The sequence below is a fragment of the Neopelma chrysocephalum genome, unplaced genomic scaffold, assembly GCF_003984885.1.
Source record: "Neopelma chrysocephalum unplaced genomic scaffold, ASM398488v2 Primary Assembly neopelma1_66, whole genome shotgun sequence".
Taxonomy (NCBI): domain Eukaryota; kingdom Metazoa; phylum Chordata; class Aves; order Passeriformes; family Pipridae; genus Neopelma; species Neopelma chrysocephalum.
In genome coordinates, this window is record NW_020897725.1 from 6,047,600 (window position 1) to 6,075,476 (window position 27,877).

Sequence of the window (27,877 nt, forward strand, 5' to 3'; positions counted from 1 at the left end):
CTAAGATCAGGAGGGGCACCTGCTGCTGTTTTATTTGAAGCGGCTTCCTTGGTGACACTAATCCACTCGCTCGGTGGTACACACAGGATGGGCTCAGCTGGCATTCAGGGCTGGAAGCCCTCAGCCCTCCCTGTGCACACCAAATATCGGGGCACACTCAGCTGGGGCAGCCCAGGGCCACGGCTCAGCAAAATGATCTTCCTCATTCAGTCCATTCCACGCTAGAATAGGCTGCCCAGGGAGGTCGTGGAGTCACCGTCCCTGGAGGACTTTATGGAAAGCGGCACTCAGTGCCGTGGTCTGGTTGACAAGGTGGTATCCGGTCAAAAGCTGGACTCGATGATCTCAGAGGTCTCTGCCAACCTAATTGATCCTGTGATTCCATGCTGTGGAATGCTCCTTTGTGCCCCTGCTCTGAGCTGTCACCCGCGTCTGCCCGGGTGTGCCGCGAGCTGCACCAGGAAGAAACTGCTGTAAAGCCGAACCAAGGAGGCAACAGGGGCATTTTCGGCTTGGATCCGTTCCCGGCCAGTGCCAGCCCGCAGCCAAGGTGAGCAATCGCCCCTCCAACCCACCGGCACTGGGTCCCAACCCCCCCCGTCCCGCCCTGGGTCACCTCGGCCCGCCCGCGGAACTGCGCGCGCGGCGCTTCCGGGGCGGGCCGGGCCGCGGCGGCGGCGGGAGGCGGCGGTGCCGGGCCGGGTAGGGCAGGGCCGGGCAGGGCGGCCCCGGCCGGAGCGGCTCCTCCCCGGGCCGGAGCGCCTCCCGGCGGCGGCGCCCCGCGGCGCGGCCTGCTCGCCATGAACATCGACGTGGAGTTCCACATCCGCCACAACTACCCCTGGGCCCGGCTGCCCGCCAGCGTCAGGCAGGTGCGGGCGGCCGAGCGCACGGCACGGGGCAGCGGCGGGTTGGGACAAGGCGGGGTTCGGCCCTGGCGGGTCCGGGGGAAGGCGGGCGGGCCCCGGGGACCGTGGGGTGACTGCGGGGAGGGGGGGAGGTGGCTGTGCGGAGAGCGGGGATATGTGCGGCAGTGTGGGGCTCTCTGTGGGGAGAGGGGTTGTGAGGAGAGTGTGGGGTCTCCGTGGGGACAGCGGGGTGTGAGGAGGGTGGAGGGCCCGCATGTGCAGAGCGGGGGGACTGGGGGTGTGCATGGCCTTTCTGTGTGGAGAGGGGTGGGTGTGTGTGTGGGTGGTGCCTCTGGAGAGAACGGAATAAGAAAGCGGTGTGGGCTCTGTGTGCGAGGTGTATGTGTGTGTATATATGGCCTCGGGGAGAGGAGGGGTACGTAGGGGTGCCTTGGGAGATGTCAGGGTGCCAGAGGGAGATGTGGGGTACCCGCTGAGCTTTTGCAGATGGAAAAACAGGGGAGTTGGGTGTCCCTTCTCCAGCCCCTGGCTGTGTGAGCCGAACCAGGACAGGTGTCCTCGGAGGCTTGTGCAGTGCCGTGTTTAGGTAGCCAAGGAGATCTGTGCTGCGAATGGCTCCTAGAAAACAAAACCTCATGAAATTTTGATTGCCTGGATTTAATGGGGCTCCGATAGCAGAGGGGAGGTACTGTGTCCAGGTGAGAGGAAGTTCTTGCCTCTAAAGTCTTATGCTGCTTGAAAGGAGATGCTGTTAAACAATTAATTCCTTCTCTTGCACAGAGGAATGATGGAGAGGATGAGTAGTGGTTGCAGGCCTCGAGTAATTTAATTCCTTGAGTTTGAGATTTCAGGGGCAATAGAAGTGGAATGAATGATGCCCAGCATGAGTGCCATAATCTTGGCTGTGTGATTCAGGATAGAAAATATACCAGTGTTTAATGTTTTATTTGCTTTAGTGTAACTTCTGGAATCCTGTTTTGTTTACTTCAGTGTTAACATAGTCCTGAATATTTTTGTACTTTGAGCAAATACTTGGATCCTTCTTTGGATATTTATTCAGTTACAGACCCTCTCTGTGATATGAGAGGTTGCTTTTCTAATACCTGATTCTGCAGTTTGTGTGCAACTTTCTTGTTTATCCCCTATATGCAGTAAAGTACCTTTTCATCAAATGATCTCTTCTAGTATAAGCATCAGTGAGGGAACCAGGAGAGGAAAGAGGAAAACCAGACAACCCAAATGACTTGATGCAGAGTAGACAAGTAATTTAAAGAATATTAAGGGGACAGTTTTTGAAGTAAGGCATTTGAAGCATAAACCAAAGTTCTCTTTTTATCTTCTTTCCTGATAGTCAAGTAATGTGCTGTGCTTGTTCCTTAATCTTGTGACCTAGGATCTCTTGATTGCTTCACTTCTGTGAAGCTGCAGCTTGAGCAGTTTCACTATTTTATTTTTTGGGGATTATAAGCTTCTTGGGTGCAACAGTTGAAGCTTTGCGTGTCATTCACTATGCTTGATTTTTGCTACACTAATTCTGGGTAATTCTTCAAGGCTGAAAGATGCTGAATGCATGGTAAATGTTTGATGCATCATGTGCTTGGTTTGAAAATCAGATGCTCCCTTTTTTATCACAGTGGTATTAGGGAAGAAAATATCTGAAGATGATTGCTTAAATCTGAATCCTGTGTAGAAACCTGTTTAAAGATATTTTTGAACTCCTACAGAGACTAAAGATACTGTCGCTGTTGAACTGGGAGCTCACTGAGCAATGACAAATACCTGCATAGGTTTCCTCATGAGGCACTGCAGTGGTTTGACTAAAAGGGGGTTTGTGCAAGTCAGTTAAAAGGCTTTTATGTTTTCAAGGGTCTTGGAAACTCCCAGAGGGAATATGAAAGGCAAGTTGTACTCTACAGCATCCGCAATCAATTACGATACCGGAATAACTTAGGTGAGTAAAGAAGCAAAGTAACTTCTAATTGCTGTCCTGTCCTTCTGTGTGGAAGCTTGTCTTTACTTTAAAAAATGCAAGAACAAGCCTGTTTCAAAGGTCCTCCCTTCCTTGAAAATAAATACTATTAAATAATAAAACATCAAGAAAAATCTTGACTTTTGAATCCATTTGGCAACTTTTCTAGCAAAGCACTCTTGGAGGTTACTGAGTTTCCAAGTGGAACTGAATTCCTGCTGTAGCTCTGCCACCATTTTCCAAGAAATTAAGAGATGTTAAGAGAGAATTTGACTTGTAAAGCCTGTCACTAGATGAGATGCAGTGACCCTGACTCACATTGACTATTGGCTATGACTTGTTTGCAGAATTTCAATTTAGTTCACACTGACTGCATCCATTTGTCTTCACAAAGTAGATAATAGTTTCACTAATTAAAAGAGATTTTTCTACAGCCTCCATGAGTTCTATCTCAATGGGCCACTTCTTGGTAACCCATTAGATAAATCTACCCTGTTTTGGTGTCATCTCTAACAGCTCTGAGACTACTTGTATCCTATGTAGGAATTTTTGGGTGCTGAATGCCTTGCACCACTGCTTTATTTTGCTTGTAGTTTTCTGTCAATTGCCAGTATGCTATTTTTAATCCTTTTGTTGTAACACTTTTTTGGTTTTTTTTAAATTGAACATCATAGAACAGTGCAACTTTTTCTCCCCTTGTAGTTAAGCATGTCAAGAAAGACGAACGTAAATATTATGAAGAACTGTTAAAATACAGTCGAGATCATCTCATGTTGTACCCTTATCATTTGTCTGACATCATGGTGAAAGGTCTGAGGGTAACACCATTTTCCTATTACACAGGCATAATGGAGGTGAGTGCAGAACTGTGGTGAGAGTGTGTTTTTCTCTGTCTAGAGATGTTGGTAATGGCCCTGTAATGCATACAAGTTTGTTTGGTTTTGTGTAGGCTCTTCTGAGAAGTAAGGAGACAGTAAGGAAAGTTTCTAGAGAACTACTTGTACCTGCATTTTTTTTCCTTTCTGCCCCATTAGCCTTTAAAGAGCTGGACTTTGTCATGTGGAGCTGGGGTGGGACTCACTCTGAGGCGGGACTTTCTCTTTTGATGCTTGAGATTTGTGAGTCTTCACTTCAACCTGTAAAAGGAATACCCAATTTTTTTAGATTCATAAAACAAAGAGAATCACCATTTTAAAAACCCAGAACTTTGAATGTTTTTTAATTTTTTTTTCAAAAAGGACACAACCATATTAGAAGCTTTTTGAAAAGCCTGAAGCAGATCTGTTTTTATGAGAACAAAAATGGTTCTGTTTTCTATCAGCACTCTGGCAACCTTCTTCTATTTTTGTTGGATATTAGAAGTGTTTTTATTTTATTATGTGTATAGTGATTGCAGACATAATGGATTAGTTGTTTGTTTATTCTGTTATTAGTTAGAAATTTTGTGTGCTTGTTTTTTTGTGAAGAGAGATACAGAATTTTTTGTATTAGTCTTTCAGTCAGCTTTTTTCTTTGCAAAAGTAACATTAAACAGAAGTCTCACTTTTTATGTATTTAATTTATTGTGTAATGATTAATTAAATGATTGGCAAGTTTGATAAGGTAACTGACTTTAATAGACTTGTTTAAATTTCATTTACTTCTTAAAATAAAAAGGACAGGCAGGTTTTTAGTCCTGCTTCTCTGCAACAATGACTTTCTTCTTGCAAACTGAAAGTTTTCTTTTCTTTTTAAGGATATAATGAATAGTGAAAAAAGCTATGATTCTTTACCCAACTTCACTGCAGCTGATTGTAAGTATTACCTACTTGCATTACTGCTTTCAGTGAGCTGGACATAAGGAGCTTCTGAAAATGGATTTGCAGGCATCTGTTTGCTTGAACATCAGCATGTGAATGAGGGTGTAGAGGCACTTAAATAGTGATATTGAGGAGTGTGTACTCTTCATCCAGCAAAATGAGCTGCTGGTCCTTTTCTAGTGTGTTTTTTGGCATGTGTTGGGCTGAAGACATTAGCAAGTCACTGAGAGGCTGTTCACACTCCTGTGAAGTGGCATCTATGGGAATTAAAGGATGATGTACCAGAAAAGAGAGGGAAGAGAATCTGGTATTTTATGACACTCATGGATGTGTCAGATGTGTTATTTATTACACTGTTCTGGTATGAGATGGGGAGATTAGGAAAGCAAAAACCTTGAACCTGGTGGAGTAGAACAGAATAAGATGAACAGGCTACTGAAATGTCTTATAGAGCAAAGTGTAAACTGCTGGCACAGGGATGATGTTAATCAAACCTGCCACTGAAAAGTTATCTCTAGTTAAAGACTTAATTCCTCACCTTTGGTATATATGTATAAAGTTGTCTTTAAGGATAGTGTATGGTCAGGTGAGGAGTAGCCTGCAGATTTTGGAAGGAGTTGGTTTTGTTTTTAAAAGGATATTGTCAATTGACTACTGATTTGCCTCTATGTAATGTTCACAGCAGGAAAACAGATAAGAACTTAGTTCTTCAGCACCACTGTGCTTGTTGGAAATCCAGTGTTAGTCAGGAGTATGAAGAGAAGAATGACTTCCCTCTTTTTGTTTGATTTCTCTCGCCCACCAACAATTCTGTTATCTTAGCCCAGCTGCAAATTAGTGACTGCAGTATAATTAACTTAAACTTCTTCAATTACATTTTATCATAAAAGCTAGTGTCAAACCAGAAAGTTGGAGTGAAAACTAATGAATAGTTTTCTAATATCTGTTCATTTTTTCTTAATGGTTGAAGGCTAAAGATTATAGAAATAAACTTTGATTCAGTTTAACTCAACTATATCTTAATCATCTTCCTTAGAAGCTTAAGCAGCCTTTTGTGCTCTAATTCTTAGAGTTCTAATCCAGTGTCTGGCATGGGCTATGTGAGAGGGAGGAAAAACTATAACTATTAATCTGAAGCTGTTGATGTGAGTGTCGGAAAAAAGGATTATTCCCTGCTACCCTGTGACTTGAGTGATAGGGGATTTCTTCTTTTTTTTTTCCTTAATCTGTACACAGTGAATGAATGGGTATGGATTATGGAATTAATTTAGCTCCTATAACTATCCTTTTATTTTGGATAAGAGTAATTAAAATATTATTATGTAATGAGTTCTGATTCTTTAAAGAATGTTTAATATATCTTCAGCTTAAACCTATCTCAAGAGAAATAAAACCTTACTTATTTTTCAGGTCTAAGACTTCTCGGCATAGGAAGAAATCAGTATATTGATCTAATGAACCAATGTAGGTCTTCAAAAGTAAGTTTTTCTTTGACTTTCCCTCCCTTTACCCTTTCCGGCCCCCCTCCCTCTCCTTGGATGTAAACAGAACATATGGAAAACATTGTGATGGCTGTTAATAGAAGGAGGGCCTTAAGTTTGCAGCAGTTGGTTCCTTTCTTCAGGGAACTGGTAAGTGCTCTTGAAGCAGCTTCACAGTCCTTCAACTGAAAGTGAGCTTACCAAAACATGCAGATGATAGTGAACTGAAAAGTAATGGCAGTGAAATGCAAGAGAGAGTATTCAGGTCTATAAATAAACAGTGTCCTCCAGCTTTTCTTTCTTGGACTGATATTCACTGTACGTGTTTAGCACTGAGCTTATTGAGACTGTTGGGGTACTTTGTCCTTTAAAGTAAATAAAATATATTCGTAAAATGTGTTTTTGAAATCACTGAACTTCTTTAAAATACCCTATTTGTATACTTTTTTTGCTGTGCTCTCTTACCTGTTCGCATTAGAAAACATCATAGTTAAAATTTGGATTTGATCCTAATATGTTGGAATAGTGTACATTTTAATTAGTGACACCTACAATATGGATGAGTTTATGGGAAGATTTAACAATATCAGATGTAAATAATTTTTTTTCCTTCCCATTTCCATGTGATTTGAGAGAGAATGGAAACTTTTACTAAATGACAGAGCTAATAGTATGTTTGTGTCTTGTGTGTCTCCAGTCTGTGAATGTAATGTACTTTAAAATGGATATTTATACAGATCAGTTTCTATAAAGGTAATTGGCTGTCTGTGCATGTGAAGTGCTCTTTATTACTATCTCAAATGGACTGTACCACTGCAGAAATTTTTCAGAAGGAAAACTGCTCATGACCTGTTACCCATGAAGCCAGTGGAGATCGCTATAGAGGCGTGGTGGGTCGTGCAGGCCGGCTACATCACTGAGGATGACATCAAGGTATTGGAGTGGGGATTGCATCTCTTAAGTTTGGTTGAATAGTGATAGTTCCTGAAAACAGGGGCTTTCTTTTGTGTGGAATACACAAAGATTATGTTGCAGATTTATAGCAACTCTCTTATGGAAATAAAGATTGGAACTAAGGGAGATTGTGATGTTTTCTTTGACATATTCTGCCCTCTCTCTTTTTTGTACTTTCTGCACTATGTACAGTGCTGAGGTGGTTTTGCATCAACCAATCTGTAGTAACTAATGTATGTGATCATATGGTTTGTGGGGAACAAGCAAAAAAAAATGTTTTCTTAAATTTCATGTTTGAACCCTGACAGGGCAGCTTTGGCTGAATCTTCTCTATAATTAGAATCAGAATGGCAGGGGATTTATTTGACACATATTTTCATTGTTTCTATTCTTGTATCTGCTTAGTTTTTCTCTGTTTGCACATGGAAAACTTATGAGATCACCTGATGTTTCATCCTCATTCTGTTTTCATTCCCACAGTCGTCTTTTTACAGTCAGCTAGTCATTTGATCTGGATTTATTTCCTTCTCTAGAAGTGTTTTGTTTAGATTAGAACATATTTGTAGCAGTGATGGAGTCTGTTTTTTGGCTACTATTTGGAATGTCTTAGGCAGTGGTTACTTATATTCTGACATTCCACCAGCCCAGGGTAGTTAACCTGAAGCACTGGGCCTCTTTCTAGAATGGATCCATTTGTGTAGCTGAACATTCGATTTGCAGGTTTTAAGGAGCAAACCTATTATACTGTGAACTTCACTTGCCAAATTCTTGTGCAATTATTTACTGTTCCTAGAGCATGAATAATTTTGTGTGGGGACAAGCTAAAAAATTTTAAGACTTCAACAGGAACTGCAGTGAATTCTTCAGTGCAAATACTTTGGTTAAGAGCCTGGGTTACTTACTGTATTCTTATATTACTTAAGACTGATTTGAGACTGAAGTGTTTGGGGTTTTTTGAGTGCTGTTAAGAAAGTTGCATAGACTAATTTCTACAGAAGACTAATATGATTTGTTTTACCTAGATTTGTACTACATCAGAGAAGTCTGCTATTGATAAGATAATTGATTCAGGTCCTCAGCTGGCTGGTTCATTAGACTTCAATGTAGTTCACAGTAAGTTTTTAATGAACATTCCTTTTCTGTTTTTAGATCTTCCTTAGTAATTTTCTGAGAGTAGTGTCTGAAAACTAGGAATAAAAGGGAATGTAGAAAGCTGAAGCAAAAGAAGAGTTGAAGGAGAATACTCAAGAGCTGTACAGACTGCAGTCTAGATTTTGTAAAGAGTTTAATGGTGAGCAATTAGCAGCTGTTGTTCTGTTATTGTTTGAGTCAACAAATTCTTTCATTAGAAACTGCCTGTAAAGATTGTGGGGGAAGGGGATGTAGATGACAATGGAAGCTAAAATTAAAAATGTCAGAATTGGTAATCCTGGATGGTTAAACTGCACTCCTCGTTTTTCAAAGGAAAGTCCTTTTGATTTTTCTACTATTTTAACAGCATGAAAATGGGGCTCAAATCTAAGAGGCTGTTTTGGTTCTCAGAAGTCTGCAGCTGTAACTGAAAAATGATGTGCATATGTCTTCCCATTTCAGTATGACAAATAATAGGTATAGACAAATCATATTAGGCAAGGAAGTAAAAAATTCACTGAAAAAATCCTCCTTGAAAAGTCTGCCTGTAAGTGCTTGGCTTACTACAAGCACTCAAACCTGCACTGTAGTTCTTTATAAGAAACTGAGGCAGAATTTCACTGCCTGTTACTGAGCAGAACAAAACAACTAAAAAAAAGTGAGGTAGGTGAAACTCATGCTCTGGAGGGATCTGAACAGTATGGGCGTAAGAAAATTTGAATTCCAAAATCACTTCATGATCTTTATATACGACCTGATTGTTGTTTCTGGAGAGAGTTACAGCTCAGGTTTAGTAGGTTTAGAAAGATCTGATGTATGGAAAAAGAATATACAGACAATTAATGTAATGGAACTGCAGGAAGGATTGTATTTTGTGGGGAAAGAGGACTGTTTAGTCTAAACTACGATGCCACCAGTACATTTCAGATATGTAAGTAATGATGTATTAACTATGAGAACTGAATCTGAAGGAGAGACAGTATAAAGCACCTTAAGCATGTTGATGACTTGTAATGGTCCATTGAAGCTGGTTTGTTGATACACATTCTTTTGCTTAGCTGACGTGAATTCAGGTTAGTTGATGGGTTAATGCAGGCATTTTATTTAAGATCTTTACGATGTGACTGAGGGTAGTAATTTAACTAGAGACACTACAGGTGTATAGGCACTTGTTGCAGCTGGGCTGAGCAATGTGTGTACATGAAACATCCTGACAATTCTACTTCAGGTGTTTTGTAACACTTCACCTGAGGGTTGTTGGTACACCTCACCCCCACCGTGATGAATGTGGTGTAGATGGATTGATCTTGGGTACCACCAAAGGAACTGTGGACTATAAATTTGGCTTATTTATACTTTGTAATTTGGCTTTTTGCTTTACCAGTAGAGGATAGCTAATGTTCAAGATGCATCTGGACAATGCTCTCAGGCACATGATTCTTGGGGTGTCCTGTGCAGGTCCAGGAGTTGGACTCAATGATCCTAATAGATCCCTTCCAACTCAGCATATTCTGTGATAGCTGTTACAAAACTTGGACTCTAAAGATAACTATGCTGTAATTTTTTTCCATTCCTCAAAAACTTCTCACTGGCTTATCTTTGCTGCAGAACTCAGATGAGATGCTTAGTGCTTAAATCAGTTTCAAGTGGGGAAAGTGTAATTTAAGTGTTTATTATGTTATTGTCCTTGTTGTATGCAATGCCCACCTTTATCTGCTGCAGCTTTTCTGATGCCTTGTGCTGAAAGGCACCAGAATTTACTTTTGCAGTTGTATAAGCAAGACTTTCTGTAAAGATGTGTGGCAAGGACATGTGGGGACCATCAGAATTGATGTGATTTAGTTTGTATCCTTGCTACCAAGTGTGTGAGTCCTGGCCTGAGTACTCAAATGCAGCCAGCATCAGCTGACAAAACTAGTTAAGGATAAAACCCACACTTCTTGACAGTACAGTGATGATGGTGAAAACTAAGTTAACATTTAAGCAGAGATCCGCTCGTGTTTGTCAAATGGAGCTGCTTTGATCTGTGGTCATTTTGCTGTGCTGTCCTGAAAGGACTTGTAGAGCCCAGACTGTGAGTGAGGAACTCTGGTTTAGGGGGACACCAACACCTGTTCAGTATAAGGTGGGGTTTATTGGTCCATGCATTGCAAAGAAATATTCTACTGTGGAGGCTATTAGGAAAAATTACTTGAAAATCTGAATCGGCTTTACATCTTCAGTACTCTGGAAAATGTTTCTTTTCTTCTAAAATTGTGTGCTTTTATTTATAAAGGTTTGTATAACAAAGGATTTATTTACCTTGATGTACCAATATCTGATGACAGCTGTATAGCAGGTAAGTAAATATTTCATGACTATTATACCTATGTTTTCTCAGTTTAATTTCAGTTATCCTGTAGTTCTCTGTCTTGGAAGTTGCTTGTCTGTGTACATAAGTGTGCTGAAACAAAACATTTGAGCAATGAAACTTTTTCCTGACTAAATGTTTTCAACCGTATTAAAACGTTGTTTTTATTGTATATATGTTTTTTTTCAACTTGAAATTTTTAGGTTATCTTGAACACGTAGTTAGGTAAGATGAGATTCTTTTATGGGAGTCATGGCATGAATTAATAAGTATCCTTCTATAAGTTTGTAATGAAAAGGAAGAATAGCACAGAGAATTGTAGTTACCAAAAAGACATAGGTTTTTGACTTCTTTCTGGACAGATACAATGTTTTAATAGATACCAGTTCCATTCTTCATGGGTCTTGTCACCTCGATTAGTCATGGACTGTGTCTGGGCACTATGTAGGAGCTTAAACCAGCCCAGCATATGTGTGCCCTTTGAACAAACTCATTATGCTGTGATAGGTCTCAGGGGTTTATGAATTCTGTGTGATCTGCAAAGACATAAATTGTTTGGAACCTGGTCATGCAGAAGTGCCAGTCATTGCTGTAGGAGAGATCATTTAAGTGAAAGTCCTCTAAATACAAAAGACTTACTGCTTAGATAATCACTTTGGGAGTCTCAGTTCTGTGGTGTGTGCGTGGGGTGGTGTTTTTGTGTCCTACTCCAAGCGCAGGCATGATTTACTCTCCATTGCAAATTCATTTTATGTGCTAGACACTGGAAATTATCTGTGGTTGATGAGCTGGAGAGTGCAAGGCTGTGATGCAAGGTAGAGTGGCTTTAGTTTTTATAAGACAACATGTTGACAAGCGTTACTTTTCTTAAGGAGTGGGAGAGTTTTAAATACTGCATATGCTATCTTTAGGCTTTTATTCCTTGTGCCTGGGAAATCCTCAAAATTGCAGGTATAATGAAAATTAAAGAAGTGTAAACTTATTTTTCCATTTTAGTGCAGTTTCAGTTTAGTAAAGTAAGTTACCAGATTGTAATTTTGAAAGTAATTCTTGTTTCAGTGCCACCACTTGAAGGTTTTGTGATGAACAGAGTGCAAGGTGATTACTTTGAAACACTCCTTTACAAGATATTTGTTTCAATAGATGAACACACTAATGTGGCAGAGGTAAGTAAAACTTAACCTGTGTCAGGGAGATAGGAACACTTGAAAATGGCCCAAAGCACACTGCTAAAAATACTTAAGACGGGGATATGGATTCATATCAAGTGATTTTGTTTAGAGATACTGCCAGGCTTAAGTCCAACCTGTAGCTTTTATAGTACTTTAAGCTTGGAGGAGTACCTTCAGTTCAGTGAAACAATTCCTTCAGGTGGAATGAATTTATACAGAGGTGACTAAACTAGACTTTTATACAGCTAGAATTGGAATACAGTCTGTTTTGCTAGTGTGAAATAAAAAAATTCAAGTAATTTTTTCTTTGACAGTGAAAGCATGCAGGATGTTGGCTTAAAGCAGGAATGCAACTTTTGCTTAAGGATGGTTTCAGTATGAGAAATATGTTTTCATAAGGTCTTCTCAGAACTTTGTTAGTAAACATCTGAAAAATACCCATTAAATATATCCAGGATTTGTTTTCCTCTTTGTGTGTCTTCTGATATACATGACTAAGCTAGAAACAATATACATAACTAACATAGAAATGATATACGTGATTAACCTAGAGATTACGCAGTGGAGGATAGCCTCATGTTTCTTTGGCATGCTTTCAAGTGGGACAATTAGGAGGTTTCATCCTCTTTTTTTCATCATTTTGATGCAGACAAAACTGCTCCTACCAATACAGGCTGGGTTTAAAAGTAAAGAAAACCAACAGAAAGACACCAGATTCCACAAATGGTGAATTACTCTGCATTGTTAATATTGTATTGCTGACCTGTCCTTTTTTTTTTTTTTTTAGCTGGCAAACGTGTTAGAGATTGACTTATCTTTAGTAAAGGTATGTGTGTATAATGCATCTGTTGAACTCAATACAGAAAGTTCACTGTCTTGCAGCCTGGTTTCATACAGCAGTTCCTTATTATGTGTGTGTGTGTTTCTTCAGAATGCTGTGTCCATGTATTGTCGGTTAGGCTTTGCTCATAAAAAAGGCCAAGTAATAAACCTGGATAATCTTCATCCATCGTGGAAGAATGTTCCTTCAGTAAACAGACTGAAGTAAGTGTCTTCACCCTTTCACAGGGCTTATTTTTCTCATTGAAGGGAAAACTTAGAACCAAAATCTGATTGTAAAGCTATTGGTTGCTTTCTTTGACTTCTGCAATAACAAATCTCACTTGGCTTTCTGATGTATATAATGGCAAGAGCTCTTGGTCCTCTTGTTAATCTGAGAATAAGGAATGGTAATTTAGCCTGTAAATTCAGTGTACTACATTTGGTGCGCTTTTAATTCAATATCTGCTAATAATGGCCAGTCTTCGCAAACGAAGATTTGGGGAAAGGTCTTTTTACCTTTCCAGCCTGCGCAATGGATTTTTTAGGTGAGACACAGCCTGCGCTGAACTGACCCCACCCTTTAATCCTAAGGTTCATCTGCCGGGGCCAAGCAAGCTTGGACAATGGCAGTGAGGTCCTCAGGACGTAGGTTTGTTTAGAGTGACCTTCTCATAGATGGATGGCCTCACAGGGCTAACGGGCTCCATCTGCCCGGGGGACTGGCTGGGATTTGAACCTGGGTCGCAGAGGTGAGAGTCCTGCATGCTAACCACTAGGCCACCAGGGGTCCGCACAATATCTGCTAAGCCATGTAAAATGACTGTTCTCCCTGTTTTCTTTGATGCTTACTCAGACTGAGAACAAAGTGGATTAGGTTTTTTCGATTGGATTCTTATTCAGTGATGGTGATTTGATTTTTCAGATCTCTTTCACAATCTGGTATTTTCAAACCCCCAGTAAACTTTTCTGCAGAAGCTAAAGCAGGAGTCTGAGGGATATCAAGCTTGACTGGTTTTAGGGCTTAGAAGTATTGAAAGACATGTATTGGGTATGCCTGTGCATGGACTAGCACTGGAAGGCAGAGATACTTCTCTGGTGCTACAGTGACCGATAGATGTGGATTTTAATTCACATTAATAGGAGTACTTTGGATCCTCAAAAGATGCTGCTTTCATGGGACAGTGGGGAAAACAGAAGTCCTGTACAGGAAGCTGGGTCATCAGCCACAGATACAGATACCAACAGTCAAGATGATCCAGGTTAGCACTAACAGTAAATTTTAATACATTAGGATCAATTATTTTTATATTTCTAGAGTGGCATAGGCTGTAAAGGGGTGCAGAAACACAGATTATGCAGATTCTTTTTTTCATATGGAATATTCAGTGGGGGAGGTTGTGTCTACTTGGTTTAAAATTCTTTAGCTTAATAGTTTTTTTCTGAAGAAGAGACTGATCTGTAGTGTGGATATAAATTGACACAAAGATACCAACTTTTGCATTAAGTCAATCAGTTTAGTAGTAACAAGGGAATTCTGTTTTATTTGGTATGGTGATAACAAACTTTTTTATTATTTTTTTTAATTAGATTTGACTTAAACATGATGATACTATTTTTAAATAAAACAAATATGATCATCTACTTTCTTTTTGTTTTCTGTTAGCTGAAACAGCCAGCGTGAGCAGCCTGAACCTGTCTAGTGGACACACAAAGCGCATTGCCTTCCTGTTTGATTCTACTCTCACTGCCTTTTTAATGATGGGAAATCTTTCACCAGTATGTCTAAATTCTTCAATGTATTATGCCAAGAATAAATATGTAGAGCTTTAAATTACTTTGATATCAATATAACACAGCTGTAAATATTTTAAAAAAAACTTCTGTATTGTTTGTTAAGAATTGTTTTTACTTAATAAAACTTTTACTTGCCATTCCATTCTCAAAGAATTAAGACAGTTTTGTTTTGTTGTTCTAGAACTTGAAAAGTCATGCAGTCACTATGTTTGAAGTTGGGAAGCTGTCCGATGAGAGTCTTGACAGCTTCTTGGTGGAGCTGGAAAAGGTAATCTGTGACGTTTGCCGAAATGCTTTAAGTGTTAAAGGGGCCAACTCCCTCCTCCCAGTATTTTCATTGTTTAAAACTGCTTATTTAGCAATAAGACCAAGAAAATAAGACCTTATCATATTGATATTCACTGCACTTCTAGTGACTTTCAAGGACACACCGTGTATGTGTATGAGTGTGGTGTGTCTGGTGAGCAAAGTGAGTTCATGAATTACATTTGCCCAAGTCTGTGTACGCACACCTGCCTTAGGGCTTGTTCAGTGGATGTCACTTCCCTTTTAGTAGGGTGTTAATGTTTCTGAAATGCTGCACATCATTTTTGTAGGAAAATTTGACCATTAAGTGCTGGAATGCTTAGCCTATACACATTTTAAAGATAATTCTAGAAGGACAGCTGTAGAATGGTGTAGGAGGACTGCTGTTAATTGCTGTATCATTTTATACCAGTCAGGTTGACTGGACACTTAAACCCTTTTACCTGAAGACTGAGTCATGGTTCTGATTTATAGAGTTGGTCTTTGTGTACTTTTTGACCGTTCCATTAGCATGGCCAAGACTCGCTTTTCATTTAATAGTTGCCGTAGATCAGCTTTGCATATAAGCTGCAAGGTTGTTACTCAATGAGAAAGCTTTAAAATTCTAATTTGTTCATCTTTCCTTTTGTGTAATTGATGCAACCCACCACCATGGATTTATTTTATTTGTTGTTTAGGTTCAAAGCACAGGTGAAGGGGAAGCACAGCGGTACTTCGATCATGCACTTACACTGAGAAACACGATACTGTTTTTGCGGCATAACAAAGACCTGGGGGCACAAGCTGTACAGCCTGATCAACCAAACAACGGTACTGTGGGCAGTTTTGGGAATCCTTCTGGGTGGGTTATTTATCTGCCATGGACTCAGCTTTCTGTCTGTGCTGCTGTTGTAGAAAGCAGTCTGTATCCTGTTCATTTAACAATATTTTGAAACCAAGGCATCACTTTCTCATCATCCTTTGAGTTTATGTTACTGGGTTTGCTTCTTGAATGACAGATTTATTTGCCAAGGCTTGAACTTAACATCCAGGGCAACAGATTAAAGCATAATAATGGCAAGACAAGCTGAACTTGAGAAAAGAGATATTCTGTCAAAGACACATTTTTCAAGTCTTGAAAGGGAGTGTATTCTTCTAATAGGGCTTTTTTTTTTTTTTGGTTAATTTGGGTTTTTTTGTTAAATCTTAGCTAATTTCCTCAGTCTCTCTGTTTATTTCCTGGATCAGTTACTTAGAGAGGAACAAACTATAGTTCTGTGTCAGACAACCCTGTATGCCTGAAATTGCTAAAATTATGTGCAGAGTTATTAAAATTCACCCCAATTATTTAAAACTTCAGTGTGGAAAATACTGTATTTACAGTTTAGCAGGGGAAAATGGAAAATGTGAAATCACATTTTGTGTTGTGTGTTCCATTTTAAGTGATAATTTAAGAATCTGACATTTTGAACATAGGGTTCCCCTTGGACCTGTTACGATGCGAGAGTTTGCTCGGTTTGGATCCGGCGACCTGCAGCAGAGTTCTCAACAAAAACTATACTCTGCTGGTTTCCATGGCACCACTCACCAATGAAATTCGACCGATTAGTAGCTGCACACCCCAGGTGAAAAAATACTGGGGGATTTTCCCCCCCATCTAGTAAAGTATCTCCTTAATAGCTTTGGTTTGGATACATTTCTTAGGTGTTGTCCCTTTTAAAGTGACAAAATCATTGGCATGTAGAATATTATTGTAAGAAATCTAAAATGTTTAGTTGAGGAAAACTGAATATTTAGTAAATTAACTTTGTTGAGTTTGTGATCAGTTTATCTGTTGAAGTAGAGTCAAGGACAGATATTTTATTCTTGAGTTAGATTCATAGAAAGTACCTTGCTATCACCTTTCTGTGAAGAGTCTTTTGTTACTTCACTAAATACTTAGGATATCATCAGTAGAGAGTAATTCATTTGTACTCCAATACTGCAAAACTGGATTTATATTTCTTTAAAACTGCTGATTCTTAAATGATATCTGTATGTGTGACAGTTGAATATTAAGTTATTTCTATTTTCTGGAATAATCTCTCTTCAGCACATTGGACCTGCAATACCAGAAGTCAGTTCAGTTTGGTTCAAACTCTATATTTACCACATAACTGGACAAGGACCACCCTCTCTGTTGCTTTCTAAAGGAACACGCCTTCGAAAACTTCCAGACGTTTTTCAGGTAGTCTGTGCATGAATTTATTCTCCGTCCCTTCTCCAAATGTTTCAGAGATATGCTGTATGCTATTTAGGGATAACAGTTGAAGTCAGAGGTGCAGTTCATTGTGGATAATGTTCCTTTTTTAGAAGCAAGTTTTATGTAGCATCTTGGCTTGTTTTCTTTTGAGGTCCTGAAAAAGGAATGATACTTATGTCTCTCGCTTTGTCAGAATGTGACTCCAGTATATGTGATGCTACCTCTTTCAATTTTAGTGTAAAATATGGTACTGCAGTCTTGAATTTGTTTGTTAGTCCATCCCTAGAGTGTGTTGCAAAGATGTAGAAGAGCTATGGAAAAAGGCAGAGATGGCTAACATGATCACTTACAGTTTGTCCAAATCTGTGATGAAGACTTTGAAATTCTAGGCTGTAATTCTTCTGCAGTTTAAATTACAGCATAATTTAATAAAGGTTGCAGTAGATTGGAAGAAAGGTCTTCCTAGCCCAGTAGCCTCTCTCTAGCCATGTCTGTAAGTAGGAGGAAGCAGCACAGCATGTAATACTTCCTCTTAAGACCTTCCCACTCTCCCATGTGTTCTGGTCTGGAACTTCTTGAGCTGTATGGGATTCTGTGTATGCAGAGATTGTGACTTGAATTGCTGTCTCTGCAGTGATCAGTTGATCTCCCAAATTCCTTCCAGTCTTGAATCCACTGAATTTTTTAGCATCCGTAGGTGCTTTGGCAAGGAGTCCCACAAAGCAGCACAGATGATCAACTTCTGCCTGAAAAATTCAGATGCTGCCTTCTCCCATTCTGTCTCTGATATGCTAATAAGGACAAATGTGCCACAAAGGAGTACTGCTGGGTATTCTGTATACCAGACAGATGTAGGTGGGAGTGGCCATTGTGTCTGTTGACTTCGATTTGAAACGCCACAGACATTTAGCAGTGTTTGGATCTTGTTCCTCACAGTGGAATTTATAAAATAATATTGTTCAGCTACAGCTTTCATCTTATTCTGGGTAGATACTTGAGGACCTAAATATAGTAGAATGGTACAGAGACCTTCAGAGAGGGAGTGCATTCCTTGGCGTACCGACATCAGCAGTCGTCTCTAGCACTAGGATTTGTAGGTGCATTTTCCAGTCCTCAAACCTTTCATGTGTTCCCTTCCCTTCATGATTGCAAAAATTTTGTAGATACCTCTAAGATATACTGGATAAAGTGAATCAAGTCTTCTAGAGCAGAAGGCATTTTGTAAGGTCATTGGTGATGAATTGATTCAAACCCTAGTGTCATTAGCTGAAACTACCAGTAAATGTGCACTTTTACTAGTAAAAAGCATTCAGTGTGGTAGCCCTGGAAAACTTCAATACTGCTGATAGGACAGGTTTTGATGAACTAAATGATCTCACATTCTGCACTGTCACAAACTTATTTGACTTCTTTTTCCTCTATATGCATAAATGACTGATTCTCTCTTACTGCTATTTTGTAGTGTCATTTTCTTAGGGAACTGTCAAGATATTTCTAGACATTTTAGGGAGTTGCAGTGAATTCAATCTTGAAAATGGAGAAACTAGGAAATTACTTAGTATTGTTGTCTTCCTGTTCCCCATCCCACCCTTGGATAGGTATTTTAGGGATTGATAAATCATTTTTCTCTGCTGATAGTGTTAGTTTATCCATCTTTTATTTTGCTTTTAAATTTATATGGGATTACTTTAATCTCCTGTTTGCTAGGAGACTGCTGTGATGACCACACAGCTCTACAGGAATTGGTGACAGATACTTCCTGTTCAAAATAGCATCTTAACTTTGAGGTTGGCAAACTTCTATCTTTACCAGGAATATGAACATGAGTGATCCTTGGTACTGCGTATAACAGTGTAGAGCTGCAATTACCTTTGATAACTTCTGAGTTGTAACAATATGCTAATGCATAACTCTAGTATTTCACTTTATATGCTTAGCTAGTTCATTACTACTGTAAATACTCTTATTTTCTCTTCCAGGGTTATGATCGCTTACTAATAACGTCTTGGGGTCACGACCCAGGAGTAGTTCCTACTTCAAATGTGCTCACAATGTTGAATGATGCTTTAACACATTCTGCTGTTCTAATTCAGGTACAGAGTGCTCTGTATAAATGATGAAAACCTGCATAATTTTTTGAGTTGAGGAGATTAACAATGTCGGAGAGCTACACTTTTGTCAGAAGCTGAAAAATATGTTTAACTTCTGTAGCCAGTACTGCTGTGATTCAGTGATGGTTAAGATAATGGGTTTTGAACTGAATGCACATTATGTATGTGTTATGGTATTATGGGCAAGCACAGTAGAGTTTTGCTAGTTATAGTGAAAGTGAAGAGCCCACAAGCTTTTTAGACAGTGATATGAGGTAACTTGTTATGAACTGTTATTTAAGAAATGCACTTTTTCATAGTGCTTGGTATTTAGCTCATACATACAGTAAAGTATGAGCAAAAAATGGTGTTTATCACAAACAGCAGAATAGATTGGGTTTTTCCATTTGGGAGAAGTAAAATAGCTTTCTCTTCACTTTCTTTCACTTAGTCAAACTCTCAGAATTAATCATTCAAATAAATAGATGTTTAATATTGTAACAAACATAAAATTACACATTCTCAGAGGCCAACTTGTGAGCAGCCTGTGACTGCTTAAAAATGGTCTGTACATAGGGGTGGAAACTCCATTTTGCTCCAGAAATGCTCAGCCTTTTTCAAGTACTTTTTTAACCATTTATTGGAGAGAAAAATAACTCCTCTTCACTGAAGTTTAACTTCATTGTGTTTACTCGTGTGCATTTTAAGGGGAAAGGTGTGGTACTTTATTTCAGCTAAGCAAGAGCCTTAATGTATAAATATCTCCATCTGTTTGTTTCATCAGCTTGGCTGGTACTCCTTAAAAGGGAGCACAGGTAGGACTAAGCTAAGCTGATGAATATTTTTTCTGTTCCTAATTTAATTTCTTGATGTTCAGGGGCATGGCATGCATGGAATGGGAGAAACAATGCACATACCTTTCCCATTTGATGAAGCTGAGCAACAGGGAGGTAACTGATTGTCTTTAATGCAATTTCTACACTACGTTACACATCTGTTGCACATTATCTTGAGCAGTAAGGTTGCAATAATCTTTTTAATACAAATTTTGTTGAGCTTCTGAGTCAGATGAGAAAATGGAAATGGTTGACAACTCTGTGCTGAGCTTAGAGATACCATCTTCTTTCTATCTTCTCTGACGTAACTAGGATGAGTTTTCTGGTCTCTCTTGTCTCCTAAGACAGATGTAAAGCAATAACTTCCACAAACACTTCCAAATCTTTCTTTGTGCATACTAGATTATTAACTAGCGTATTTATTAAGTCCATAAATAAATTGTCCATATATTATATTCAGCATTTCTTAACTGTAAGACAGGTGAGACCAAAACTGAATAAACTTACCTTGATTATTAGCACTAGCAAAAATTATGGAGGGGTTTTTTTCACCAGGAAGAGCTTTCCTTGCAAAATCTATTCCTTCAAAGTCTGCCTACCTCAACTGATTTTGAAAGGCAAGAATTAACATGTTCTCAATACTCCTTGATGAGTAGGACAGAAGCTTTGTGTAGTTGAGGCCTTAACCTCCCCAAATGAGAGCTGTCATAGAAGCATGAATTTCCAGATACGATATCTAAAATTATTTAAGTTGTACCAGAAGAATCTGGGACAACTAGAAATAAGGCTAGCTTCCTAATTTAGTTTTTACTAGGTTCACAATTAGTTACTTTTATATTTGCTCTCTCTGACATGTCTGTTTTTTCATCTGGCATTAAGTTTGAAGAAATCTTGCATCTCTTAAGTTCTGACATGAATAAGTCAGTGTTTAAACTCCTTGTTAACCTCTAGTACTGTATTCTAATTCTTCAGAATTTCAGATATGTGAAACATGTATCTTGCATTAATTTGCCATAAAAGACTCTGGCACTGAAAGAGCTGAACATCTGATTCCTAGCTGAACCTTGCCACCTCTGCTGTCTGAATGTACACAAGAGAGAGATTGTCTTCTGTTTGTATTTTTCTTTCTCCTTGGCTCTATTACTGTACTATAAAATACCAATTAACACCTGGTGTTATTCCAGATCTAACAATGTCATCACTAAGATGGAGCATTACAAGAGAGAAAAATCCAAATAAAAAACTTACCGTGGCTTAGAGCTGAACTACATGGTTATGGGGGAGGCTTCTTGTAACATAAGCTGGAATATGTTTTGTTTCCTACTAGACTTCTCTCGTGTGAACATGGGCATTCATACAGCTTTAAAAATATTGAGAAACAAAGTGGACTTGCAGCATTTTTGTGGCTATGTCACAATGTTGAATCCTTCAAGTCAACGTGCTAACAGAAAGCTGAGTGATACTTCTGATGGAAGAGGTTGGTTACTAATAATTTCTCTTTTGTTTGTGTTCCCTTAATTTCACATAAAATCACTTGAGCAAAGGTGAACAAAGGATTAATTCTTTGATTTGTAACTCTACAAAATACTGTCCAACACAGATACGAACCTATTTTGAGTGTAGATCTATTGGCAGTAGGCTTCCTAATTTTTCTTTGAGACTAGCTCAGAAATACCAAATACAGACCAAAAAAATCACTGAACTAGAACAGTCAGCAGAAGAAAAAAAGAATACTCTTTAAAATATTAAAAATAAATTGTGTCATTTTTTTATACCAGAACATAATCTTTCATAAGTGTTGAGGTGCCCTAAATAACTCTTTAGGCCTAAAATTAGTCAGGCCCTATGTTTTTCCATATCCCTTCCTCCAATTTTATGGCTGTTTAGTCCTTGGGCAAAGGTAGCTAAACTTATATTCATATACATGTTTATTTAAGAGTTTACTTTTCCTTTAGGAGAGACTGAACTAGCATCAGGATCTGATGTAAATGGGAGCACAGAATCGTTTGAGATGGTAATAGAAGAAACCTCATTGGATTCTGCAGTCAAGCAAAGCCTTGAAGGTGAAAACATGACAAATGGCTTATACTAAACATTTTCAGTCCAGTTGATTGATTATTGTCTGGGACAAGTGCAATGCTAACTTCCTCTTTAGATTCCCTTAAATATTTGAGCAGTTCAGTAAATGAGCTGTCTGAAAAAGTATGAACTGTCTGGTGGATCCTGATCTAAGATAGCTGATTCTGGGGTCAACATTCTTGCTTTTTCTTACAATTTGGTTATCTCTTGTTTTTCTTTCTGAAGTACCCACAAATGAACTGGAATGGGTTCCACTGGAATTATGCTTTGGCATTCCACTGTTCAGCTCTGAGCTGAATCAGAAGGTCTGCAGAAAAATCGCCACTCATGGATTATGTAGAAAAGAAAGGTGAGCTGTAAGTTATCAGCTGCAGGTTTAACAGGTAGTATGTGTTATGGAGCTTCTGCAAGAAGAGATACCCACAATTTAATGACTATAAAGCAGACCTGAGCTGTGTTTCCGCTCAGTACCTAATTCTAGTATGTAAGGGGGTTGGGTTTTGGCTGCTAGATATGTAGAACTAGTCCTTAGTTGTGGTAAGATTAAGATTAGGCTTTTTTATAGTTTCTCTTAAGCAAAAATTAATTCTTTGTTGTAAAATGTCTGTGAGCAGATCAGGACAAAAGTAAATTTGGGTTCCTTCCTACACATTTTCCCTTCCTAGCCTAGTACAGGCTTTTTTTCCTCCTCTTCAGTGTTCTGGAGTGCGGGAGGAAAGCTTGCTGGTGATGCTTTGATGTAAAATGCATTTAGTTCTTGTGGAAATTTTCAAGTATTTGTATCATACTTGATGAATTTAGTCATGGCTTCTGATCAAGCTGTCTAATGCTTTTTACTGGAGCTTTTTTTTTATGAAGGGAGTATATTTTCAGCAGTGGGATTTCTGGGTTTCTTTCCTTTGGGTTTTTTTGTAGATTATTTTTATGGGTTTGTTGGTTTTTTTTTTTTTCCTAAGGCATGGTTCTGGAGACCAAAAATGAGGCTGCTTGAAAATATGGCTTAAGGATTTTATTCTAGTAGTTGACCTGCTTTTTAACAGAGTGTCACTAATGTACTTCTTAAAAGTCATGTTACCAGACTGTCCTAGATAAGAATGAGACATGATAATGTCTAATATATTAATGTCTTATGTAAAATAGTATTTTTCAGTTGCAATAATTCCACTTTATGCAGTGTAAATGATAGGGAAAATAGCATTTACCTCAGTAGACTCAAGAGCAGATAAGTTGAGCACCTCTTCAGTGATGACAGAATTAGCATGCCTTCTGTGTGAAATCTTTTAACTTTGTCACGTGATGTTAGGTACTACTAGAGTTATTTGGGATTAAGTTACTATGGGGATACTGCAGTAAAAATTTGTGCACCTTGAACATTGCTTCTTTTCTTTTTTTTTTTTTTTACAGCCTTCAAAAACTCTTACATTCCAGTAGAAAGCTGTCTCTTCAGGTCCTTAATTTTGTTCATTCATTCCAGGTAAGGAGCAATAATCCAGATGTTAATCCTTCTGTATGGCTCTGGTGGCCTAGTGGTTAGCATGCAGGACTCTCACTGCTGCGACCCAGGTTCGATTCCCCGGTCCCCCGGGCAGATGGAGCTCGTTAGCCCTGTGAGGCCATCCATCTATGAGAAGGTCACTCTAAACAAACCTACGGTCCTGAGGACCTCACTGCCATTGTCCAAGCTTGCTTGGCCCCGGCAGATGAACCTTAGGATTAAAGGGTGGGCTCAGTTCAGCGCAGGCTGTGTCTCACCTAAAAAATCCATTGCGCAGGCTGGAAAGGTAAAAGACCTTTCCCAAAATCTTCGTTCGCGAAGACTGGCCATTATGGTCTTGTCATCCCTTTCTGCCCTCTTACTTGCCTTTCTTTAGTGTATGGAAACATATATGGTTTGTTTTATTTGCCTTTTCTTTAAATGGTAACTCCATTAAGAGCCCTATCAACCTAAAATGTTGCTGGCAGCAAAAAACAAGTACTTCCCTATCCCTTTCCTAGCCTGATTCAATACTTGTCTCAATTCTGTTGTGGTTGCTCCTAGACCTTGGTGTTCAATGAGTATAAACATGTAATAAATATGTAAAACTATATACTCCGGGAGGATTTTTCAAGAGTTTAGATAGAGAATAGGGTCTTGTGTAGCAAACCAGAGGAATGCCAGGTCTGCAGCCTGCTCTAATTCTGCATGCGAGTGTATCCAAACAAGGCATGTCCACCCGTAACATGGAATCTGCTTTGCTGCTCTGTCTTATGGCACTTTCCTGTAAAATTCTTATCTTTTCAGTAAGGTAACGAATTTGCAGGTTACTTAATCAGGGATGGATAGTGTGATCCTGGAATTGTGCCCTGATAAGAATGTTGATGATTCCTAGTAGGTTTGAAGGCCTCATTTGTCAGTCTCAAGTGACTCCTGCCCTAATGTGTTAGGTGTTATGTCTGAGATAACACTTCTCTAGCTGATCATCACAGAGTAAAAAAAAATGTGCTGAAGTGAGTTTTAAGATGAGCAAACCAAACTTCTGGGAAATAATACCCCAGTGTATGATCAAGTCGTTGCCTCCAAATACTTGTGTACATCTTAGCACGGTGTGGGATAAATAGCAGTTCAAAAGATGTCCTGAAGATTTTAGAGCTTTCAATTCATTTTTTTCTAGGTCTTAATTTTTAAGCCTCAGACTTCCCTGACGGTTCCTTGGAAGCCAAATAATGCATGCACAGGTGCAGCTGAGGCAACTGTGTGCTTATTTAATTTTGTTTATTCTGGTTTTACTTCCATAATTATTTGGAATTTACTGGATTAAAGTAACATACTTCAGAAACTTGAAGTGTATTTGCAGATTAGATTAGCCTGTCATATTTTTCCTATTAAGTCTTTAATTTGTTTCTAAGACACGGTTTTCTTCCTTTTGCTTTTAGGAAGGTATTTCAACACTGGATCAGCTCCATGATGCTGGTTCTTCAAGTTCACTTTTGCAGCCAATTTCTGCAGATGTGGGTGTTCCTCTTCCTGCCAAGAATCTCATGTTCAAGGAAGGTGTATTATCCGAATGGAACGGATGGGCCCCTTCCTCAGTTTTTTTCAACCACACTTAAGGAACAAGTCAAACAGAGGTTCTTGTGCATTGATCACTAAATGCCTTTCTTCTATTATGGTTAATTCCTAGTGCCAACCACTAAGAAGTTGTACTGCTGCTGCAGCATAACCCATGTAAAAGTAGTGTTACAAAAATGTGTTGTGTTGCAGTATTGGGGAAGTACTTAAACTGTCTAGAACTTGTTACTCATTACTGCATATTTTGCTGCAACAGAGAGCTTTTTAGCTGTCAGCACTATTTTTATCTCGAGACAATCTTTCTTTTATAACTAAACATGCCCTTTCTAGGCTTTCTGATGATTGTTAAATTTCTATGCTGTCACCACAAAATTGCAATAGTAGTTTTCTATGTTCGTTACTCAGACATGAATTCTGTTTAGTTTTGTACTGTATTACTGAAAATCTTTCTGTATAAAGGTAAGAGATTTGTCTCTTCCTCTGAAAGCTCAGTGATACCAAGTGATTAAAAAAAAAAGTATCATGGTGATATGGGGCATTAAGAATTGTTGAATTCAGCTTAACAGTGGGGTCTTGACAAATCAGTACAATGGCAAGAGGAGACTGAGTTAGTGCAGACTCAAAGTCCTGCTGATGACCTAAGGCCACTTTGAAGATGAGTGCTGCACTTTCATCTCTGGCAAAATTTGATGGAGGTATGGAATTGTGGAAGGTCTGAAGTGGTCATCTCTGTTCACAGAGTTCATAGTGATAATGGACTCATCCTGCTCTTTGTATAAAACCAGGAGTGTATGAGATTTGATCACACTGGGAGTTAGTCTGCTGTAACTTGAACATGTTGATGATTTCTGTTTGTGGGCAAACTCTTGTTGTCGTAAGTTGAGTTTAAGGGAGATAACTAATTCTCTCTTATTGATTAATGTTTGAAAGAACAGAGCTCTTGATTTTTCATGTCAGTCATTAGCAAAGAAAGGTAACAGCAGAGGATGTATAGACAGAGACTTCTCTGAATCTGTGTTCCTTGAACCATTAGCTATTGATTATGACAAAAACTAACAGTAAACTGTTTCAGCTAAAATCATGTTCTGGCTCTGTTTGTAGGGGATGATTTTATGTAACATGATTTTACTTTGTTTATATCTTGCCAGCTTAAAAAAGTCTGTCCCGTTTAGCACACAAGGAGAACAAGAGAATGTAGTATGTTAAGACTTCTTTGCCAACTCCCTTCTTTACTAGAGCTGCCTTGTTTTAGATAGTCATAATTAAAAATGGGACTTAACCATCCTGTCATTACTAGCCTGCAATACATAATGGGCCAAGGATCCGTGGTACAGATGATGCTGGACAGCAGCAAGGAGGAAAATGGCAACATTTGTGTTTGTATCCTGTTCTGCATGGCTATAAGAAAAATCAGGACAGAAGCTGGAAAAGGACAAATGCACCACGATAGGATAGTGCAGTGACTTCAGTTACAACTGTGAAAATTCCATTCTGTTTCCTTTGCTTTATGTACATTCCTAGTGTAAGCATAGGACTTGCGCTCTAAAAAACTGGAAGTCTGTAGTACTTCGGTTTACTCAGTGCTGCTTTCTTACATCTGTTTTTTTCTGGAATTTTACCAACAACAGCTGAACTTAGTATTCTGCATATATTACAGTTACATTATCCATATGAAGTTGATCATTTATACTACAGTGACTTTTGTACTGGACATGCATATTCTCCATAGTGGTTTTTAAGTTGCCTTATTTCCTTCAAATGAAATTGAGGAGGAATTGGATGTCAGTCTGCTAGAAATGGCAAACATTTACTGTGAGAACTGTTACAGGGAGATTAAGCCAATACCTAGCACTGTAGAGTAATTAAGCAGTAGGTGATGGCTTACACTTTCAGGACTATAGATGTTACTTTAAGTGCTACAGTAAGCTGCAGTAGGTGAGCTAGTTTGCTGTTTTGTATTGAATTTTGCCATGCACTGTCTATACTAGTATGTAAAGTGATGATAGTGCCAGTTTTATGGAAGTTTGAAAATAGATGAAAACTTATTGTTCTCACTGCATATTCTTCAGTGTTGCTAAGTGAAGGATGCCCTTTGTTATTTAGGTGGTCTAAAGTAAAGTTTCTAAATAAAAGTAGAGTTGTTTAATACCCATAAGTCTTCTGGTGAGAATTCCAGATATGTTTCAGTTTTTTAGAACTCAAGCCACTCTAATTTAGGAGCTTCAACTCTAGTTTAGAGCTTAAATATTCAAGTCTGCATATCTGAAGTTTACTGAATAGATTGCAACCAAAGAAGTCCACTGAAATACCTGAAACTCTACTACAGCACCAGTGCTTGGGATGGTCAAGAGGCTTCAAACTATGTGACTTTTGTTTTAAATATGGTGTAAAAACCCAAAAGATCTCAAAGATCTTCATACCAAAAGAATCTATTTTATATCGTATTGCAAATAAAGACAAATTAAATCAATTTCTTTTCTTCAGGTAGTTTTATTGACTGTGGAGAAAATCACATGCATTACACATCGTAAACCCGTTTTAAGTTTCTGTTTCAGCAAGATTTTTAATTTGCAGAAGAGAGCTTGGCTTTGTGCCCTGACACAACTCAAGTAGTATTGAAGCCAGATGGATATACCTGAAGATGTTCAGGAGCCAGTTAGGAAGTGTGTTATGTTTGTTTTCAGTTTTTTTGATCATGACTTATTATTGCACAGTTCTTCTTTTCTTTTCCTTCATTGTTCTCAAATTTTCCCTTATTTCTTGTTCAGTGTTTCAAATGTTTTGTATTTTGAAAGTTTTAGAGTACAACTGTAACAGAATACAGTTGTGCTTTTCTAGTGTGACATTGTTAATATTATAAATTGAATTGTACAAAGTCTGTGTTCAATTAAATTATTGACACATGTAACGAATGTTTACAAATAAACTGTGGTGTAGGTCAAACCATGTGCAGAA

At 38.7% G+C, this 27,877-nt stretch overlaps 1 protein-coding gene and 1 long non-coding RNA gene across 5 annotated transcripts; one reads left to right on the plus strand and one right to left on the minus strand.

Moving 5' to 3' along the window:
* On the minus strand, positions 1-581 carry LOC113968124. Its single transcript, XR_003534380.1, has 2 exons — positions 364-581; positions 1-261 (listed from the first exon to the last, which is right to left on the minus strand). It is a non-coding gene; the product is annotated as an uncharacterized LOC113968124 (long non-coding RNA).
* On the plus strand, positions 476-27,877 carry FAM91A1 (family with sequence similarity 91 member A1). 4 transcript variants are annotated; one of them, XM_027684397.1, is made up of 24 exons: positions 476-550; positions 2,736-2,820; positions 3,541-3,692; positions 4,574-4,631; positions 6,048-6,115; positions 6,938-7,051; positions 8,095-8,185; positions 10,479-10,541; positions 11,613-11,719; positions 12,513-12,551; positions 12,657-12,769; positions 13,688-13,806; positions 14,211-14,323; positions 14,523-14,609; positions 15,325-15,457; positions 16,103-16,251; positions 16,719-16,853; positions 18,848-18,961; positions 19,836-19,908; positions 21,122-21,271; positions 21,750-21,857; positions 22,099-22,222; positions 23,278-23,347; positions 24,787-27,877. In XM_027684397.1, the coding sequence occupies exons 3-24, from the start codon at positions 3,609-3,611 to the stop codon at positions 24,961-24,963; spliced, it is 2,289 nt and encodes a 762-aa protein (XP_027540198.1). In that variant the 5' UTR covers positions 476-550; positions 2,736-2,820; positions 3,541-3,608; the 3' UTR covers positions 24,964-27,877. The 4 variants fall into 4 exon arrangements, with proteins under 4 accessions (XP_027540198.1, XP_027540195.1, XP_027540196.1 ...); XM_027684394.1 differs by lacking the exon at positions 476-550 and adding an exon at positions 739-872; XM_027684395.1 differs by lacking the exon at positions 476-550 and adding an exon at positions 1,175-1,567.